The 20421-nt window shown below is 46.4% G+C and overlaps 1 protein-coding gene across 4 annotated transcripts in view; it reads right to left on the bottom strand.

Annotated features, from left to right (window-relative positions):
* Positions 1-12375, bottom strand: part of TSNAX (translin associated factor X) — a 30591-nt gene extending 18216 nt beyond the window's left edge. The window contains exons 1-4 of one of the 4 annotated variants that reach the window (XM_040551489.1): positions 12284-12375; positions 11669-11734; positions 10625-10780; positions 2536-2643 (exon numbers count right to left, since the gene is read on the bottom strand). In XM_040551489.1, coding sequence (XP_040407423.1) covers positions 2536-2643; positions 10625-10751 — 235 coding nt within the window. In that variant the 5' untranslated portion in view covers positions 10752-10780; positions 11669-11734; positions 12284-12375. Of the gene's footprint in view, positions 1-2535; positions 2644-2842; positions 2952-3163; positions 3533-3568; positions 3675-10624; positions 10781-11668; positions 11735-12283 lie in introns of those variants that run through there. The other 3 variants (XM_040551488.1, XM_040551491.1, XM_040551490.1) reach the window with 3 other exon arrangements.
* Positions 12376-20421: the final 8046 nt, after the last annotated feature.

Genomic DNA, 20421 nt, shown 5'->3' with positions numbered 1-20421 from the left:
GCAGAGATCCTGTGCCACAGTAACTGCTGTGGGCCTCAGCCCCACCAGCCTTTTCTCTGGGGTGCCTTTTCCCAGCACGGGCGGTGCTGTGGAGACCACCATTGCCCCCTGCCTGCCGGAGCTGCTGTGCGACAGCTGCCTGCACGTCTCGCGCGGCTCACCACACAGCAAAGGCACAAAATCATTTCTGAACAAAACACAGCAAGTCCCATCATGCAGGAATGTGCCGAACAGAATGCTCACAAGCACGCAGCAACCTAGCTCTGATTTCTGGCTCTTCAAAGTCTCTTTGAGGGATGGACCCGTACCTTTTGACAAATACATGGCTATCAAACTTCAGTTTTGAATAGCAAAATTCATCAGTAATACTACTTCTGTTTAATAAGTCAGGTTTAAATACACACCAACTGTGATGATGCTTTAAGCAGCCCAAAGCATTGTAAGTTAAAATGCTTGTTTTAGCTAGTAACATCTATTCTGCATTAGTGCTGTTGAGAAAACTGACTTAGATATTCACCCAAATATAGGAAGAAAATTCAGAAAAAAAATCATTAGTAAACAAGACTCATTTTCTAAAAACCAAGAACACGCACACAAAAGCGCATACACTGTAAAAAATGCACAGAATAGTAAAAACAAAAGGTTCTGTTTTATATCAAAACTAGACTTGGCCAAAAGCCAAGTATTTTAACATCTTTAAGAACTAGAAGTAGCAAAGCAAGATTATCTAAAATAAGATTTCTAACTTACTGCTGTAAATTCTCTCTGCCTAACTAGAATGAAGACAAAGAGGAAAGAGAGCATGCATATCTACTTTTCTTAGTGAAAACTATGAATGGTTATGTTTCACATATTACATTAACATTTTATAGGCTATTATTCCACTAAATAAACTGTTAATAGATACTTAAAAGAATTTAAACATATCCTGCATAACTGTCTGAGGTGTTAAAGTGTCTGTGCAAGAAGATGGTAGAAAATACACTGAGGTTACTTTTTTTAAGGGGTCTAACAAGTGACTATCCTTTAGAAAAATGTAGCAGTTCACAGACAAGCAAGTTTAGATGAAGCTGAAAACCTGTACTTCTCATTGTCTTGACAAAAAACTGGATTCTCTTTTTTTGTTGTTGTTTGTTTCTCTCCCCCATCTTCCTCTGGAACACTAGGAGAAGCCATAAATGTTCCTACTGATCTTTAAATCTTTCACATGCCTGATTGGTGTGTCTCCACCAAATTCTGAGAGTTAAGTCCACCACTGAATTATCATCAAGAAGAAATACTCCATCACTACAGGGCTTATAAGCACTAGAAGAAGAAAGCAGATCTTTGAAAAGTCAGGATAAACTGCGTCCCTTACTCTATTGTGAAATAAACCAAACACCACTGACAGGATCTCATGGGAGAGGAGGAAAATCAGGGTTGTTTTGAATTCAAATTAATAGCAACTTCAAGAAAAAACTGATAAATGTGAGGGTGAAAAATTAAAGTTGAAAGCACTGTACTCAATTCAGAGTGCAAATGCATGTATGTTATTCAAGATAAAAATTCAATCAAAGTTTATCATCCACCACGCTGACCTATACAGGGAAAAAAAAAAAGAAAGATCTGTTTAGAGACAGCAAGGAAATTACATGGTGTTGAAGGGACCATCTATAACAGTCACCCAGCTCTTACTTCTTCACCCTCCTTAGCATCATAAAAGAAAATAGGGGAGACAAGGAAAATTCTGCACTGGGATTTAATCTGTTCCCTGTGTTACATCTCCTTCCTTCATCTGTTGAGGCTTCTCATTTCTAAAGCCCACTTTTCCCTTGCCAGGGCTTGTTTAATGAGAAAGTTAAACTAGATTTACAGAAAATTAAATCTGATTTAAATCCTCTGAAAACAATTTGGTTTGACGGAAGTTTACGCTTGCTTATTTAAAGAAACTGAAATATAAGCTAGTTAAAAAGGCACTCAAAGTGAAATAAGTGTCTACATAAAGATCTACCTTATTTTGTTAAACTGACATTCTTAAAAAGTGCATGTATAAACAGCTCACAACTCACAGAACAACACATCCAGAATCACATTTGACAGCTTAGCCACCTGTTCACCAGAGCTAGAGGCAACAGTTAAGAGCCTTCTTGGCCTCCCCACAGGCAGCCACATCCTCTTGTCACTATGGCTGAGATTTCGCACCTGTGCGGGTCTTACATTTCTCTGCCAAAGTGCCTGGGCACCTTTTGTCTGCCTGAACACTTCTGCAGTTTACTTAGCATCAGGTTCCGCACAAGCAGGGTGTGCAGCGGGAACAGGAGGTAAGATGAAAAAGGGAGCAAGTCATGAGTCAGGTGCAGCCATGCCAGATCCTGCTCTTGAGACTTAATTGCATAGAAACCAAAAGACCAAGCTCTAAGTGAATGAAGCAGGAGTCCAACTAGTTTCAAATCTCCACCCCCCACACCAAGAAAGTTGGCTTATTCCAACACTAAATAGGCAATTCCTAGCAAACTCCACAACACACATTAACTGGCTTTCCAAATTCTTACTTACATTTAAAAGATGTCATCAAAGGCGAAGACGGATTAACATTCTCTTTTTCCTCCTTTCTTTGACCATGTGGGAAATTGTCATGCTTTCGTTTTCTGAACCCACCCGATCCTATTAACAGAAGAAAAAAAAGAATTAAAATAGTTTTGGCAGAACATAAATAACCTCAGAACGTTGTCTTCAGAACATCGATGATTCTATCCCTATTTTACAGAGAATGAGGCAACCCCTATCGCCAGCCGATTTCATCTTCACATTATCATGCTACTTGTTCCACCACATTCCTAGTGAAAACTAGGAAAGCTCCTACCAATTTCAATGGATGAGCACACTAGGATCCCAACTCCTTTCTTCATATGGCGTTCATGGCCTTTTATGCTTCCTTTCTGTAATGGAACAACTGTATGGAAATTCTTGTGTGAACAGGATTATTAATTTATTAATTTAATTCTTGCCTACAGGATTACACACCTTTTTTTTTTTTTTAAAAAAAAGGTATTTTAGATACTGAACAGAAATCATTAAAATCATCATAGGTAGCAGTAATTTATTGTACAATAACTGACTGTAATTTATGTTAATGGTCCTCAATAAGCAGCAAAGTACTTAAGGAATATATGAAGTAGACTACCATTATCCAGATATCCAGGCTTTTATCTCCTGTGGTGTAGCATTTTAGGTCCTTACACTCTGCCCACTTAGAAGTTTCTTCTCTTTCCGCCCTGCTACAGCTGTTCCCTTTGACTGGCCTTACATGCTCCCCCTCACTCAGAACCCACCTCTAGGGGATTGCCCTTTACTACTGACAGGCACTTTGTGCTGTTTCCTCCTTCGGTCATTCCTTCACATTTTAACCCTCCCTCCCTCCCTCCCTCGTTGTAACCGTGACAGCTGTAACCTGTGCTCCTAGCAGAGGCCAAAATTTGGCCAACTCCTGCGTACCACCACACCGTTTTGAATACGTGGAGTTCTCCTCATTTCCTTAAAAGGAAACCAAGAGGAAGCTACTCAAAAGTTACACAAAGTAACCCGTTACCCTCCTTGCCGCTCATCCCGCTCCCGCCGCGCAGGCCGCGTCCCCCGGCCACCCGCCCTAACGCCCCGCGAGGACCCCGCCGCGCCGCCCCGAAGGCCCCGCGGAGAGGCGTCCCCGCCAGTGCCTGATGGAAAGGCTCCCGGGGCATGATGGGAGTTGTAGTGCCGTGGGAGGCGGGGGGGAACGCCTGAGGCAGCGAAAGTGCCCGGGGTGCCCTCACGGCGGGGAGCGGCCTGCCCCGGAGCGACGTGCTGGGGGAGTAAATGATAAGGGGATAAAAAGGAGTGAGGAGTTAGGGTAGGGAAGAAAAAAAAAAAAGGAGAAGAAAAGAAAAAAAAAAAACAGTGAAAAACCTCAGGACAAACCAACAAGGTTTTCCCAGACACTTAGGGTTACACTGAGAGGTTGCACAAGGGCTGCATATGGCTGTGCTCCACATCCAAGGTCAATAACAGATTTCATATGGGAAAAAAATAAAATTAAAAAATAAAATAAAAAAATAAAAAACAGGAACTTCTTCATTCACTTTACCCCTGAGGTGTGCTGCTCTGGGCAGGGAGCTGCGTTACCACCACTGCCACCCGATATCCTGCAGCGAGGCGCTTGCTCTGCCGCAGTACTGTCAGCAGAGGCCACCTGGAAATGACGCCCAAACTGAAGGAGAATGAATCTGTCCTCCTCTAGGAAAGCCCGAATCTGATACCAGCTCAGCTGGACGCTGTCCAGGGCAAACACAGCCAGCTGAGGGTCTGCATAGCTTTAGAGAGAAATGCTGTCTTCGTGATGCCCCCCCCCTCCATTTAAATAACCAGCCGGAGGATGTCTCTTTAAGTCACTGCTAAAGCAGTAACACTACGGACAGTCCAAGCTGGAATTATCTCCACATATCCTTTTGTTTTTAGCTTGTGACATGGTGTACCCTTAGAGCAAGGCTGTGGGGTTGCCTTGGAGATGGAGGGCTTAGCCATAACGCTCTCTGTCGTACTGAAACATTCACGTTGGGTGATCCAACCGTGAGCGCTTTTGACAAACAATCGAGTGAAGTGAAGTGACAAAAAGCTTACGAAACTGTCACAGGGGAATTGCATAAACTGGGGTAAGATGTTCGGTCTGAGACTGTTACATGACCGAGGATGTTTGCAGCTGGCTGACGAAAGGAAGCGGGAGGTCAGCTGCTCTGCAGTTGTTATAACAACAACCTGTTATGTCTCTTAGGCAACAGAGATGCTCGCAGTCTTTTGGCAGGATGGATCGGGAGGATGATTTCCTCTTTTCCTGGAATAATGTTTGAAAACGGCAAATGCTTCTCACTCGGTTGGATTTGGGAATTCTCTTGGAAGCCGCAGGACCCTGCCGAGTGCTAATAGAGCACCGTGCAGCCTGTGAGCGGAGCAGCAGATTTTGGGAATGCACCGCAAAGGCAGCTGACGTGTAGATGTGTGTGACAGAGAGGGCTGAGAGAACCTACAGGTCTGCTGCACCATCCAGCTGGTAAACAGAGAGAGAGACCCGACTGTGCATTGCCTTTCATCCTAATGTTTAGTTTATGTCTTCCAAGGGAAAACTGGCAAGTGACGGGCTATGAATAATGTACCTATGGGGAAAGTTTGTTTCTAAACATGAACAGTTAGTGCCTGGCTTATGTCTGGGTGGGTGTGCTGGCGATTTCATAAAGATTTCATTCTACTGAGGCAGCCACATGAAAGAATTGCTTTGGAGGAATTCGAGGTGAGACTATCTTTATCCTGCATCTACATCAACACCAACACCCTTAATGCAGTAAAAGTGAAGCGCAGAGACTAACCTTTCTCCCCCATCTCTCCCATTCCCCTCTCTGTGCATGAGCTCCCTGCAAATTACAACTGAAGCGATACGATCCTTCACATCTCTAGCTGCTTCAGTTAGGCAGGGGAATTGACAACTCGATGAGACTCTGGGCTTTTCTACCACAGTGACAGGACACAAAAAATGTGTGGGCTAAAGCACAGGTTTGTTGTAGTCTAGAAGATGCTGATGGAGTAAGAGTGCAAACAAAAGAAAAACAGAACAGTTGCCTTCAGCTCTGGGAGTCACAAAATGGAGGTCACCTAAGCAAGAAAGTCTGAAGGTACAGTCCTCATCAAAAATAGCAAATCCAATCACATCACAGCAGAATTTGCATGCTATTTGGCATATACATAGGTGTCTATGACCTAGGTACCCCATGTTCCTCACGCTCAGTAATATGGCTAGCATAACCAACAGGATTTTATGAGGTGACTGGCTGTTATCTGTTAGCATGGTGATCACATAGACCACTCCCTTTCTCTCCCTGCCTTTTTGGCATTGTGACAAGAACATTTGCCCACCCTTGTTGTCACCAGGATGTGGAGACACCCGTTGTAGAACAGGAAAGCCTCCTGTCAGCATTGTGACAAGGAAGGTTGCCCACCAGCCTTGTGAAAGCCCAGGCACTAGGTCAGCAGGATGTGATACAGGCGTTATGGGACAGGGAAGCCTAACAGCACACCAGATACTGCCCAAAAAATCAAGCAGCTGAAAGTCCAGTGTGGGACTTGGACCAGAACTGCTGCTGGCTGACAAAACCCGTCTTCCCCTGCTGGCTGGGGATGCCTCCACCGTCATCACCTTCCTCCGAGGACTGAGTGACTGATGTGCTTTTAGGTGTATGCCAAGTCTAGATCATGATTATTGTATCGTGTGTTGATTATTAAGAATTTGACCCAAACTGCAGAGGGCCCCAGTGATTGAAAAGCCTAGGTGACTAAACATTCTAGATAAGAAAACTATGCTAATTTACTAAAAATTCTGTGTAATAAGAAGTTACCCTGCCTGCTAAAGGTTCTCAATAACAATAAGCTATGCTGTTTGCTAATTTTTTTCTGTGATAATAGAGCTCTAATTATAGCCATAGCCCTGTGGCCAGTCCCCATTCTAACCAGCAACCCTAAAAGAACCTGTCTGTCCCCACAGCATCATGTGACAGTCTCCGATCTGAGCCTTATCCATCTTGAGGAGCTTCAGATGCCTTTCAATATCCTCAGTACCCCTCAGATAAGCAGTGCCAAACACATATTCTCCTTCATTCTCTTGGTTCTCTCCAATGCTGGAGGTTTGAGGTAATGGTTCTTAGCAAAAGAGCTAATCTGGTCCATCTGCAGTTAACCCTCCATATGAAGGAGACTGAGAATGGTGTTTGTGTCTACATCTGAGAGAGGCAAAATATTACATTACATATGGAAAACCCTCTTTCACGCCAATGTAAATCAGAAATAATTCCGTCTAAATTGGGTACCACTGAGATGACTATCAGGTCTTGAGAATTCCCAATGTACAGAATACTTTATGCTATATTTTATGCTGCGGTATAGGTAGGGCTAAAAAGCACAGCGAGGCTCAGGTAGTTAGAGAAATGCTTTCCTAACAATTCCCACCAAAATATTCTGTTAAAAAGCAGTTAAGGTTGCTGCAGGGCAAAACACACCCACACAAGAAATGACAGGTTAGGGGAACCTTCTTCCCATAAGTTACTGTGCACGCCTCGTATTAACCACTCCCAGTGACAGACTCCAAACCCCAACAAGAAGCTTCCCTTGTTCTGCGGGATAAAGAAACAAACGAAATACCCATCCCTCCTACACATGCAGTGCAAAACCCTCCGGCTTCTGCAGCACTCACGTTAGTGGTTGGTGCATTTGTAGTGGCTATGGCAATTTTGGGAGAAAACTGGGTATTAACAAGTACCCCCTGAGCATGCACTCTGCTGGTACTGCTGGTCTCAGGGGCCTTCATTGACATTGTCAGGCTCTTTTCTCCATATCTGATTCACCACTCCACTTAGTAGACCTGTTCCCCAAGGCAGAGATGAAGAATCATCTGTTGCTTTTTATTAGGTTAGATGATGAGATACTTGATATGTTTACACTGAAGTAAATCTGGTTGCCTTGCAGCAAAAAAAGTAGCTCCATCTGCACCAGCTATGTGTATTGGACTTCTTCTGGATGATTTATTTGCAGCTGGGGCCAGAGAATTTTTATGCTAACGGAGTTTGCACTGAAGAAGTCTTGTGTGCACACCTTTGTTCCTCAGTGTGCTGGTGGTCTTCCATCTATCTTCCCATACAACCTTATTTCTTCCTGCACCTAGCCACTACTTTTATCTAAGTCTCTTCTGCTCCATAGGGTCATGATGACCAGTGCAGGTTTCACCTCATCGTTCAAATGGTAATACAGAGTTAGTTCTGCCTTTTTGTACCCAGATGCTCTAGGAACAATGTCTTGGTATCGCACTAGCAGACTTTATCTGCAGCCTCTGTGCCATAGAGGGCTTATGAGCCTTCTCATACTCTGAGGGACGTGTTGGTCCAGGTGCAGAAACTAGAATCTTTATGTTGGGCCTCAGTGACTTCTCTTTCCATACAGAGCTGCATCGAGACAAAGAATTAAAGGCAAGCAGATGAAGTACAGTAGCACTCAATTGAAAATGAGCTGGAGAGGACTTGGTCAAGAAGTACTAGTCTCAGAATGTAACTTCATGTCATGGGTGATGACCCTGAAAATCCTGAGGATGGTAAGGCTGAAAACCTCCTTACTGAAGCTACCATACACATGCCAATGCTGTGACCTGGTCACAGCCTGCTTCTTGACCACGTCTCCAAAATTTCTCCCTGTTTTCCCTGGCCGCTGTGCCATGTGGTCAGCTCCAACCTGATAACTGAAATTATAATGAAATTGTGTTCATTACAAGACTGAACACCTTATTGTTCTGTCACAGTGCAGAGGCCACAAACAGGAAACTAACAAAGGTATGATATGTGCATTTACAGCCTCATCTCCAAAATGACAGCATGAAGTTTTCATTTTCCTGTCCTCCACGAAAATCTATTTATACCAACAAATCCTGGAGAATCAACATTTCTTTAGAAAACTGCAATAAGTGAAACATGAATCCTAACATCTTTCTAATGCTAAATGTCTTTATTAATAGTTTCTAACTTCACCGTGAGCTGTGTAAGGGTAATACACAACACTGAGTGATCTTGGAGCAGGGGGCTTTTCAGGATACGTATACACAACATACATATCTCTGTTCACTGCTCTAAGGGTATGAGATTGAAACGTGTGGAATCTTTCCTCTGTTTCCATAAAAATAACACTTCACTGTCACCCGACACTATGGGGACAGGCAGGTTCTTTAGGGATCCTGGGTAGAATGAGGACACCACCGAGTTATGGCTATAATTAGGGCTTTAGTATCACATGGAATTTTTAGCGATCAGTGTAGCTTATTGTTACCTAGAATTTTTAGCACTCAGTGTAGCTTTATTTTTACCTAGGTTTTTTTCATCACCTGGACCCTCTGCAGATCAGGTTGAATTCTTAATAATCAGCACGTGAAGCAATAATTATGATCTAGACTCAGAATGCACATAAAAGCACACAGGTCACTCACTCAGTCCTCCAAGAAAGCAGGCAACAGCAGAGGTCCCTCTGACCATGGGGGGATCACAGGCTTTGCCATCCAACTGCAGTTCTCATCCAAGTCCTGCTTGGGACTTGCAGACACTTTGATTTTACGGGCAATATCTCATGTGCTGTTTCTCTTCCATACTTCATGATGGGGGTTAAACCATCCTGGTCACTCCGTGCCAGGAGCTTTCACAGCACTGGTGGGCAAATGTGCTTTTCACAGTGCTGAAAAGGGGGAAGGAAGGCAGGCGATATGTGATCAGCCCATATGTAGATAATTGCTTTTTGCTTTATAAAATAGCATTGATTATGCTTCCCATATTACCAGGCAACAGGAGCAGGGGTACTGCCACAAGCCCATATGGAACTCATCAGCACCAATGCAAAGCTTCCCTGTAAGCACTTTTGAGCCACCGTCATTAAAAATATATTACATATACACCTGTATGAGCTGAAGTCTTGGAAGAAAAGGCCTAGACCCCAGAAACCAAAGTGTTTTCTGTGGGGATGCCTGCGGGGAACAGTGATCATAAAGCAGCCAGAGAGCTTAGGGAATGCAGAGATTTCAGAGCCTGTAGGATTACCCACAGCTGTACAAACAGTACAGTGGAGAAAACAGATTGACCTTGGCCATGTTTTGAGAGTGCCAGATAGCCAGGTCCTTAAACAAGCCCTGTTTGAGCATGAAGAGGAAAGAAGAAACAGTGACCCTGAGGAAGGCCAGGAAACACGGTAATGACTAAAGCAGCAAAACTGCAAGTCAGCAACATGAACACCTTTGAAGGACTGGTCTGGGATAGAACTGGTTGGTGATGACACATATCTGCCTTGTGTACCTGGCAGTGGAAAAGGTGGATTAGACTGGGTATATGACTGCAATATCTTAGGTACAAGCATCCTTCAAAGCACAAATTATCATGCTTTAACAGTCCCATAAATAGCCACGACAGCTAAAATTTAGCCTGTTTTCAGGAAGTTTGAGACAGCATTTAACAGGCAGAGATTGTTTTAGTTTATTTCTAAATCCACAGGTCCACGGATGTCCTTTCCCAGCTTTCCAGATTTGTGCCTATGTCCTAGTGTGGAGAGAACACTGCGAGGCCCTATTTAGCAAATAACTGCAATGCTCATGTCTCTGACCTCCCCTTCACCCTTGCAAATAGATGTTTTCTTTGCTGTTTGCTCACATGACTGGGGCACACACCCTCCAACACCAGGATCACTTGCAAAAGTGCAAACACAATCACTAGGCTGGCCTCATCCGCATCCCTTCTCTTATCTTGGGCTGAGCCCCACTAGGGCTGTTAAGTTAGATTCTTAACCGCAGGGAATCTCTCCCCCCATGCTGGATGAAATACTGTTTATCAGCTGCCTGGTAGAGAGACCACTGGATGTTAGACCCATGAACCGCAGAGGCCTGATGCAGGATGAAAGCTAGAAATAAGCTTACTGCAGAACCTCCGGTAACGCAAAGCTGGCTGTGGAGACGATCCTAAAAATAGTAGTGGGAGACAGCGCGAGGACTGAAGAAAACCTTATCTTTGCTAAGCTGGAAAACTGAACATTACACAATAATTGTCCTTCTCACCTGATAAATTCTGCCCTTGCAATGTGCAAATCCTCAAGGATACAGGTTCACTGCCATGTAGCATGTTGCTTGCTGGGGAATAAAGAAGAGATGTTTGGAGGATTGTGAAGATCTCTGTGAAGAACATCACTGTAGTTCAGAAATAGGAAGAGTTCCCTAAAAAAGAAAAAGATGGCAGAATGAAAAGGGAAATGAATCAGGAGGTGAAGGTCACTATTCTGTCTTAGTCACTGGTGGGGGATTCCCCATCTAGCACAGGGACTATAAAAGTGCTTCCCTGTTGAAGCTTCACCCAAACAGCTGCTGCTGGCTTGGCAGGGAGAGCATCCCTCTGAGGAAAACTAACTCTTATGTTCCCCTGACACTGCAGCACCGCAGCTCTCAAAGAACCTGCGTGACTTGAAGCAAAAATATTGTTTCTACCCTGGCCATTTTGCTCCCCTCCTTCGAACACTACTTTTATATTCGACAGTCAGCCAAGAAACTCTTTGCAAATTTTACAACCCGTTCTTCCCAGAGCCTGAGGGCGTAAGGCATTCACACAGTGCATAACCTGGGAACTAAAGTACAAAATACGCACATAAAGGACATATAAAGCCTGTACAGAAGGTCCTGAATGAGGTCAGTGAATCCACTTACACCTTCAGGGGCAAGAACTCACTTAACTGATAAATTAAGCATTAAAAATAGACCATGTTAAAAGCTAATGAAAGCACAAGAAGACACAGCATATTATTTAGATCTGTCACACAAAAATTCTGTATCTGATTTATGAGAAAGTGTACGGAACACGTCCTCACAAGATACCTGCCAACTGCATATCGAGACCTTTACAACAAATTCAGAGGAATGAGTAATTACAAATTGCATGTTGCGAGTAGCTGGGAAACAGGATAAGATGCAAGATGGGTCTTTCAAAACCAGATGATGCCAAACTAAGCAATCTTTCTTAGATGTGATAAGCCAATCTCTTTGGCAAAGGAAGCATAGTAGATCTCACCTGTTGGGATTCAGTAAAGCATTTGATTCAGTGCCACTACTTACCTAATTAAAAGGCAAACTGGAGAAGCTGGAGGTTAGTAGGCAAATCATGAAGTGGTGAGGAACTGCCTGAAGGGAAAAAGATAAGTAATGTTGGAAAGGTCCCGTGCTGGAATCAGGGGGTTCCACTAAGACCAGTCTTAGGGATTTTAATATTTTTACTGATTATTTAGATACAACAAAATAAAAATAAATAAATAAAAATAAATAACTAAATCAACTAGGAGTCTTGTGAAACCTGACTGATGTGTGATGAAATCTGTCAACAGCAGAAAGTTGGAGGGTGTTGCCAGTACTCAAGAAGTTATGGCTATCACAGGGAGAGATCCCTGAGTGCTGAAGTTATGCAAATAGAGTGAAATGCTGTAGTAAAACTCATATATGAGAGAACTAAGAACAAGAATTTGTGCAACAAACAGGACTTGAAATGACTGAAGAGCTGAATTTGAATCCAGAAGATAACCTGATGATAGCATGATGACTGTAAGCTTGCAGAGTAACACTGCCATTTAAAAAAAACAGGCACTGGAGGTACTTCCAGTGAGATACTTGTGAGAAGCTGGAAGAATTTCAGGAAAGCAAAGGATGAGAGAGCTTATGATTTCTCTTCATAAATACCTTGGGGAGGCAGGGAGGGAAATGACAGACTATTCAACTTGAAGGACGGTCTGACACAAAACACCTGAGTACAAACTGGCCGTCAACAGACAGAGTCCTGAAATGTGAGGAAAGTTCCTAGTTATCCAAGGCATGAAGAAACAGGTTTCGCACACAGGAAGACAGCAGCACAAAAATGTTACCGATCCTCAGTATGAGGCACAGCTAGTTCCTGAGGCACCCGTACCTCACAGTTGCCTGAAGTGACCGAGGGCCACCAGGCTCAGAGGTTGGAGGTCTCCACTCCCACCTCTGTCTCCTGCTCCTGTCCTCAGAGCGGCCACAGATGGTGTCCCAGTGAGGTGAGGCGTTCCTGGACTTTGATCTTACACAAGCAGGTGCCTCACTGGTTGCACAGACGATGAGGCAAATCTTTGAACCAAATCTTTGAACCGCTGTCTCCCAGCCCTCGAGGAAGGTTGCTCCCTTTTCTCACAATGCCGTGCAAAACACAAAACTCTCCTCTGTTTCTCCTGCTGCCTCAGGCATTGCTTAACACTTGCCAGTTTTCCAAAGCCGCTCTTCATTTTGATCTTCAGCGGTAGTTAAATGGCTCACTTCTCCAGCCCAGGTGCGTCCTCTGTCAAGCAGGAGGGAACAACCGGGCCGCAGCACGCCTTGCCCCCAGCTGCAGTGGCACAAGGGTTTTGGGGACACAGCAAGCAGCAGGCCTGGCCAAAACACACCTAGTGCTTTTGCCAGGAAAATGCAGGCAGACTCACAGGGAGAGGAAGAGGGGGAGGAGTACAGCTACTACAGGTTATACATGCTGTGGCTACACATTCGTGGTGGGCCAGTCACCACCATGAGAAAGGAACGTGTATTTTGATCAGTTTAATGTACAGTCTTTTCCACACCTGGATGCTTTAAAAATAATACATTGGCCGTGGTGGGCAGCCAGGTGCTAATACACATCACAGAGCACTCTTCCATATTTACGAGCCCCAAAGCCGGTGCTTGGAAGAAGGGGCAGGGGAGAGCATGGCTCCTGTCACTGGACTGTGAGCGTTGCCAATTGTGCCCACACAGCCGGAGGACCTCAGACCTCCGAAGGCATCAGTCACCTCCTGAGGGCTGGCTTTGTCCCCGTGCTAGCAGAGGTGTGCTCTTCCACCTCCACCGCTTCAACACGGAACTGGCTCCCCCCAGGCTTGAGGATGACCACCAGCAAAACGCCCCTTGTCACCTTGGCACTGACAGCCACACCAGGTTACTGAACCGCCCGCTGTTTTCCTTCAGCACACTTCTGGCCTTGCAGCAGCTGGGGCGTCTCCAAAGCCTCTCTGAAGCCACCCCCTTCGCTCTCCCTGCTCCTTGGCTGCCGCTTTCTGCGGTCAGTGGAAGGAGTGGGCAGCTGCAGGGCATTCCCCCGCCCCGCTGAGAGCAACCACTGCCGGGAAAGTAAAAGCACACCTTTGCTTCAAGGAGTTGTGCTGAATTTTTTTGTCTGCGGCTTGCTTGGATGTAAGCTCTGTTGGTGTGGAGGAGGCCCTGGGCCTGGGGCCCTCTGTGGGCTTTGAGACCTGGTGGGTCTTCACAGGGAGCATTCACAAGGGACGGACCGAGAGCAAGGGGATGTGGGGCAGGGCTGTATTTTAAATTCTCTGTCAGCAGAGTACAATCCTGGCCTGAGCCTGGGCCTCCTCAAAACATTCTGATACCCATATATATGGTGACGGCACTCAGAGGTAAACCTGTTTCTGGGCAGAGGGGACACACAATTGTGCCAATAAATAGTTCAGAAGTCTATTTTTAGAGCAGAAGTCCAGCACGCAGGGAGAAAAGGTGCTATTTATCACACTCCTTTAGATGTTAGTCCTGATGTCCTAGTCTGGCTGACCTTTTGCTAGCGTAAAACCTCCGAGGGCTATTTTCGTCCCAGTGTTAATCAGCATAGCTTCAGGGTTGGCATCATGGGAGGTTCTTATCTCACGGGGACTGTCCCAGCACAACCTTCCTCTCGAATGCACCTCTGGGCTGAAGACAACAGGATCTCCTCTGCATGCTGACTTCTGCTGGCTGCGGCTCTACCCCAGAGGAATCCTGAGCTCAGCATTCAGGGTGTCCCTCGTCCCCTCTGTATCTTCCCTCTGCCTCCCTCTCGGCAGCTGGACTCGTCCCTGGAGGCTGCTCTTCTGCTGTGATAGAGAGGGAGGGGGGTGCCTGTAGAAAGCAACTTATCCCTCGTCATGTCTGAACTGCAGCTCTCAGAGAGCACCCAGGATGCCCGTGCTCCTGACGCTGATGCTTCATTTAGACACCTGACATGAGGTGGGAGCAAGTCCATGCCCTTCTGCTTCTCAGGCACTGCATTTCACAAGCAGAAGCACTGCATGTTCTCCTCCTGCCTGTCGTTCTCGGCTGTTACGTGCTAGGTAGGATGTTAGATAATGTACGTCCTCCCACGTTCTGGCAGAGCTCCATCCCCAACTGGCATAAACAACGACTTTCATCTCGCTGCACTAGATATTCAGCATCACTTAGGGTAAAGGATGCATGTTTTCATATCTGGCCGTGATCAATAAACAGTTCCTAACTATTAGAGCAACTGCCTGCAACATCTAGGGGTTGAATTGCGTTGTGTAATGGCTGTTGAAATGGCTATCTTTTGTAATCAATAGCCTAAGAGTCTTTCTCAGGAAGATTTGCATTACCTGATCAGCAGCAACTTTAGTCCAAGCCAACTTGATGAAAGGGACAGTTAATCCCGAAGAGCCAAGTAATAGGAACATGTCCTCTCTGTGGGGCATCATTCAGCTGCACGCACACAGCTGGGCAGAGCTGGTACAGCTGAAGCTGGTAGTTAGCCAGAGGGTTTGGGGTTTTCTTTTCTTTTGTTTTTACTAAGAAAAACATTCACAGTTGTTCCACCGGAAAAGAACAAGTAATCTGCCCACATGCAATAAATGCAGTTGTCCTTGTTTCCTCTGTGCTTACTTTCACCTTCTGCTAATGTGATTTGGGTGACAAGATTTTTCCAAATGCCAAATTAAGCTAAACAGCAGTTTGGTGCAACAGATAAAGAAGGAAAATGAGTATCTGGCAGGCTTTTGACAAATGACTAATGTGTGCATAGGGCAGATTCCGAAACACATAACCCTTGCAGTGTTGTAGAAAAGCAGGCAAAGGAGCTTAACCCATGCACACAGGTCGAGTCCTGCCGCAGCGGGGGCTCTGCGCTTCACTTCCTCCTCTGGCTGACTTTTGGCACTCCAAGGATAAAAGGTCAGGGCTGGGGCTGGCTCACGCCACTCATGGGAAAACACAAATGGCTGAGGGGAAGCAGGGAGCTGGAAGAAGACCTTGGCGCATCGGGGATGCTGTTCCACTGCCATCGGAGGAGGGGTGGGAGCAGGGACAGTAGCTGCTACCCTCCCATCCCAGCATCTCTCTTGCAGCATTGCTACCCAGCCTGCTTCCCAAGCTCTGGTGTAGCTACAATCTGTAGCAAAGCCATCATCGTTTTTCAGCTGCTTCCTTCACCGCCGGTGAGAGCCAAACTTGACTTGTGGTAACAATCCCTGTGCCTTGGCATCTCAGTGCCCAGAAGAAGCTCCATTCTTCCTCGTGAAATGAAGACAGCGTTTTCACTTTTCTACCAGGCTTAGCAAACCCACAGCACAGCAGAGCAGACCCACAGCAGAGCAGATCCACCCATAGCTAAGACCCACAAAGAGGGCACTGGTGGGGCTGAGCACAGGGCTGGGCACCCAGCATGCCCCCAGCCTGTCCACTGGCAGGTCACCTTGCACGCCCCTCGCAAGGCCACCTGAGCACTTGTGGAAACCAAAGCACGGGGCTGGGAACTTGTGTAGCTGAGAGGGATTAGAGCTGCTGTGCCCTACGTGCTGTAAGTTTCCACTGCTTACGTGCTCGGAGGGAGCGAGTTGTCCTGCCGAGCATGTGACTGTCTAAGTCCTGAGCTGCTCAGTGCCTAGCCCACACCTCAGCCCCATTTGGATCCACATACACTGCGCAATACCTTCACAGCAGATATATTTATCAAGCTAAAAAAAGTTCTGTTTAGCTGTTTTATTGGCTGGAAGGCCCGGCTGCACTATCTCGGAGGAAAAAAGAGGCCACCTGGAGCTGCAAAATCATACTGAGGGTAGCGTGCTCGTGGGAGGCTGGGTACTGGGTAGAGTGGCAGAATTCCTACAGTTCATAAATGACTCATTTTCATCCTGCAACCCCTCCCCCAACTGTACAAGAAAAAAAAAAGTTCTACTTTTTACATATTTCCCAGAATGTGCGATTTTACCTGAAGCGCATTTTGCGCTCTTGTTTTGAAAGGGATTCCAGTCTAGTGGGACAAACTCATTCTTGGAATAACTTTCAATGAAATCAGGAGTTACAACTGCACTGGCTTTGGCACAACAAGTCCTCAGGATATCGGTGGCTGCTGCAGTCATGTTTTTGTAGGCAGTCTGGATCTACTAGTTTTCCTAGTATAATAATTGCAGTAAGAACTGTGATGTTTTGTAACCAAACTAGTTTATACTGGCAAAAGCCCTGCTTTGGATGATAGACGTGACTTACGCTGTTAAATTTCTTTCAGTTCTTATTTGGGAGTTGCTGTTCTATTATAAAATGTCTTTATGCTGTCTGCACAATAGGTGGGGATGACCACTTCTGCATTGTCACAACAGCACCATTTTCTACCACAGGCAAGATAAAACATCTAAACGATTGCTATATTTTGTACAACACTAGACAACACATTAGAACATGTTCTGGGGAAGAAAGAAACTACTATCTTAAAAAAAATATAATAGATTGACACCCTAGGTTAGTCTGCAAGGCAAATTCTGTGTGATGTCAATAAAACATTAGGCACAAAAAGTCTCATATATTTTTTCACTATTTCTACCAGGCTTGGAGTCTTTATTTCATAAGCTCCATGTATAGCCAGCTGCATGAAGCCAAAGCCCATGTATTTCTATTCTAATTTCTAAGATCTGAGCTAATCTTGTTAACAGCATGCAGAGAAATTGAGTGATATTCTGCACGTGATACTGCTTGGTATCACACCCATTTAGCAATACATCACCACTGTGGTACGTACTGTTATAGCACTGTCACTGTTGTCACTGCCTTGCCAGCCCAAGGGGCAATGCCAACATCAATTTGGCTGTGGACAGCCTAAAGAAGTTTTGGAAGAGGATGCTCACTGTGAGCATCTCCTGAGAAGTCAGTGTGCCAGAGAGCATGATGTTGCAGGGATAAAATCAAAGGTGGCACAGGGGTTCGTGTCAATGTCTCCTCAAAGGTGAGACTTCACCTTGTGTTTTGCCAGTGAGAGAATGGAGATGGGCTCTGAAGGTTTGGGGAAGCAAAGGCAAGCAGTTAGTTGTGTTTGATGGCTTAAGATTAGGGGAAACTCAATCTGTGCTTGCTGAGAGCAGCTTTATGGTATTTCTATACATACAAGATGTACTTTATAAAAACTACAGATCGGTGCTGTACTGTTACTGAAAATAAGCCCCAAGATAAGTCGCACAGCATCACAGCAGATACAGGAGTGCAGGAGAAGAAGGGGTCTCTGCAGGCTCCAGGCAGGCACTGTCAGGGAAGAAGGGCTCGGAGCTACCTGAACATGCAGATTGCTTCTGCACAGCCAGTCATGGATTACACCAGTGAGAATCAGGTCATTTGGCCACGAGCCTCCCCCGGACGACCTGCTTCCTGAGGCGACTTGGAGCTCACAGCAATTAGGCTGCAGGCTGGAGGAGTTTAATGAGGGCTGGCAGGCTCTTCTGGCACCCTGCGGCCGCCTTTCCCCAGGGCTCCTTGCTCCCTCGTGGGAGTGGTGCGCATCCTCCCCGGGACAGCCACGGGACACGGGACAGGGAAAGGTGGTGCTGGTGACAAACAGCCCCCGTCAGCAATTCAATGGCCCACGGCTCCTTCACACGGAGCCCCGAGGGCCGTGCTCCTTCCTGCAGCAACCTGCAGGGCAGCAAAACCACCCGGCCTGCTCTGGGCGTGCAAAAAGTCAACCTGCTTGCATACGTTCATCACAACATACGCGGGCTGAGAGCTTCTCCTACTGAGATAAGGGTGTCGGGGGAAAGAGCAGCCCTGTGAGAAAATGTCAAGGAAGAGGCATGTGCGTGCCTCTCACAGCCAGAGGAAGGATGCTGCAGCAACCAAGGTATGAGACAAGGAGAGCTTAACACAGTTTGGCTTGTGGAGCTAGCCAGAAAAAAGACCATGTCTTGTAGATGCTGTCCGAAAATAGTCTGCCAGACTAAAAATAGCGTGGATGTCAGGGCTTAAAAAGGGATCAGGGCTCAGGCCTCTGAAGAATGAGAAAGTCATGAGTTAGAGAAAATCAGCCTGAACTTCACAGCTCATAAAAGAGAAATAAGTGAATTACACTAAATCCTACTACCTCATCACAATCTCCAGGCACCCGAGCCAAAACAAGCACAGTTTTATTTACTGTTTTTTCATTTTTCCTGGGATGTGCAAACTGAAGGCGCTGTACGCCAGACCTTCTCATGTACGAACCGTGCTTCCTGCTCGCACAGGCCTCTCTTTTCAGCCAGCACCTCGAGCACCTGATTTCATGACTACCTCAAAAAAACACCCGTAGGACTGAAAAGGGGAGAAGCAAGCAGCCAGCTGTGTCCGGAGGAGCAGGCTGTGTATGAATCCCACTGCTTTCTGCAGGTCGCAGGTTTGCAGGGCTCTGCAAAGCGCTTCCCGTGCCACTTTCTCCTGCCAATGGATTTGGATGCCCACCAAGTGAGGTGTGCAGCGAGAGAACGGCTGGTTCTTGAACGAGATGTGAGCAGTTTGTGCTGACTTGGTGCCATGTATGGCTTGGCACCACCAGCGGTGTGGCTACCTGCTGGGGGGCATTTGGGATCCCGGCTGTAGACTCAGGACCCATAATTCAGCATAAATCCTGCTCAGGTGCTCCAATCTTTCATCTGATTTAACCCTGCATCCCTGCTCAGGGGTATTAAGGGTTTAATTCGTCATTTGCAACGGGACCCAGAGAGGTGAAGAGCTTAAGGTGAAAGGACAAGGTAAGCAGAGGAGCTGCAGCAGAGGCCGGTCCTCGTCCCTTCTGGGGGATGGCAGAGCCCTGCATTGGTGCTGAGCATCAATACAAGCACAGGACACCAGCTGGCTCAGCACGGAGGATGCAGTGCTTGGCCCTTGGAGATGCCTCAGACACACAGGGCAGCCGCAGGAGGAGCAGGCTGGCTGCTGGGGCAGCTGCAGCACCTCCTGGGGCAGCATCGCAAAGGAAGAGGGGGAACAGCCCTGCGGAAAGCCCTGCTTGGGCTGCCATAGCCTGCACCTGGCCGCATGGCCGTGGCCAGGCCGGAGACCCGTCTTCTTCCAGCTGCAGTTGGAGGGGTGAATGCCAGAGCGCACCCGTGCTCATTGCCTCCATTGCTGGGGGCAATGCCACACCGCCCACTGCACACTGCCAGGGGCACAGTCTCTCCCTGCTGGAACAAAATTTGGCAGGGCAGGGTGCAGGTGGTCCTAGCGATGCACAGTGTGCACTCTTCTGCCTCAGCAAGGGCGAGAGAGTGGTGCTGCTGAGCGACATCCTCGCATCAGCCATTTTCATGCACCTGGTTTCTGGCAGCTAGGAAGGAGTCGTTTCGATGCTGCTTTAAGTGCTGGGATGTTGACTGCTGGGCGTTGGCAATGGAAAGGAGAAATCCTCTCCTCACTCACGTAGTAGTGTCCTGTGGTACAGACTGGTTTGGGTTTGAGTTAATGAGAGCAAACACCTGAATTGGCAAGTTCTCACTTCTTCCTTCCTTCTCAAGCACTCGCAAACCAGTATGCCACACGCTCAAACCAAACCGCTTCCTTGCGAGCATCTACGCTACAACAGCTTATGAAATTCAGACGTGCAGAATCACTTTCTCCAGGTACCCTGGTGCACAGCAGCATGAGGTACTCTGACGAAGGATCTGAGGGAATCTGGTGTTCGCTTCTTTGGAAAGGCAAGAGCCTTATTCTCTCTAAATAAGATGATTATCAAGGGGGTGTTTGTGCCCATTCTTGTTTTTGGGGACTCTCCTTTCCCTTTGCCGCCATGACTCATTAAACTCGTTAAACCAGAG

The sequence above is a fragment of the Cygnus olor genome, chromosome 3 (assembly GCF_009769625.2).
Source record: "Cygnus olor isolate bCygOlo1 chromosome 3, bCygOlo1.pri.v2, whole genome shotgun sequence".
In the NCBI taxonomy this organism is placed as follows: domain Eukaryota; kingdom Metazoa; phylum Chordata; class Aves; order Anseriformes; family Anatidae; genus Cygnus; species Cygnus olor.
Note: the sequence above shows the minus strand (reverse complement) of the source record. Positions and strands in the feature narration are given on the sequence as shown.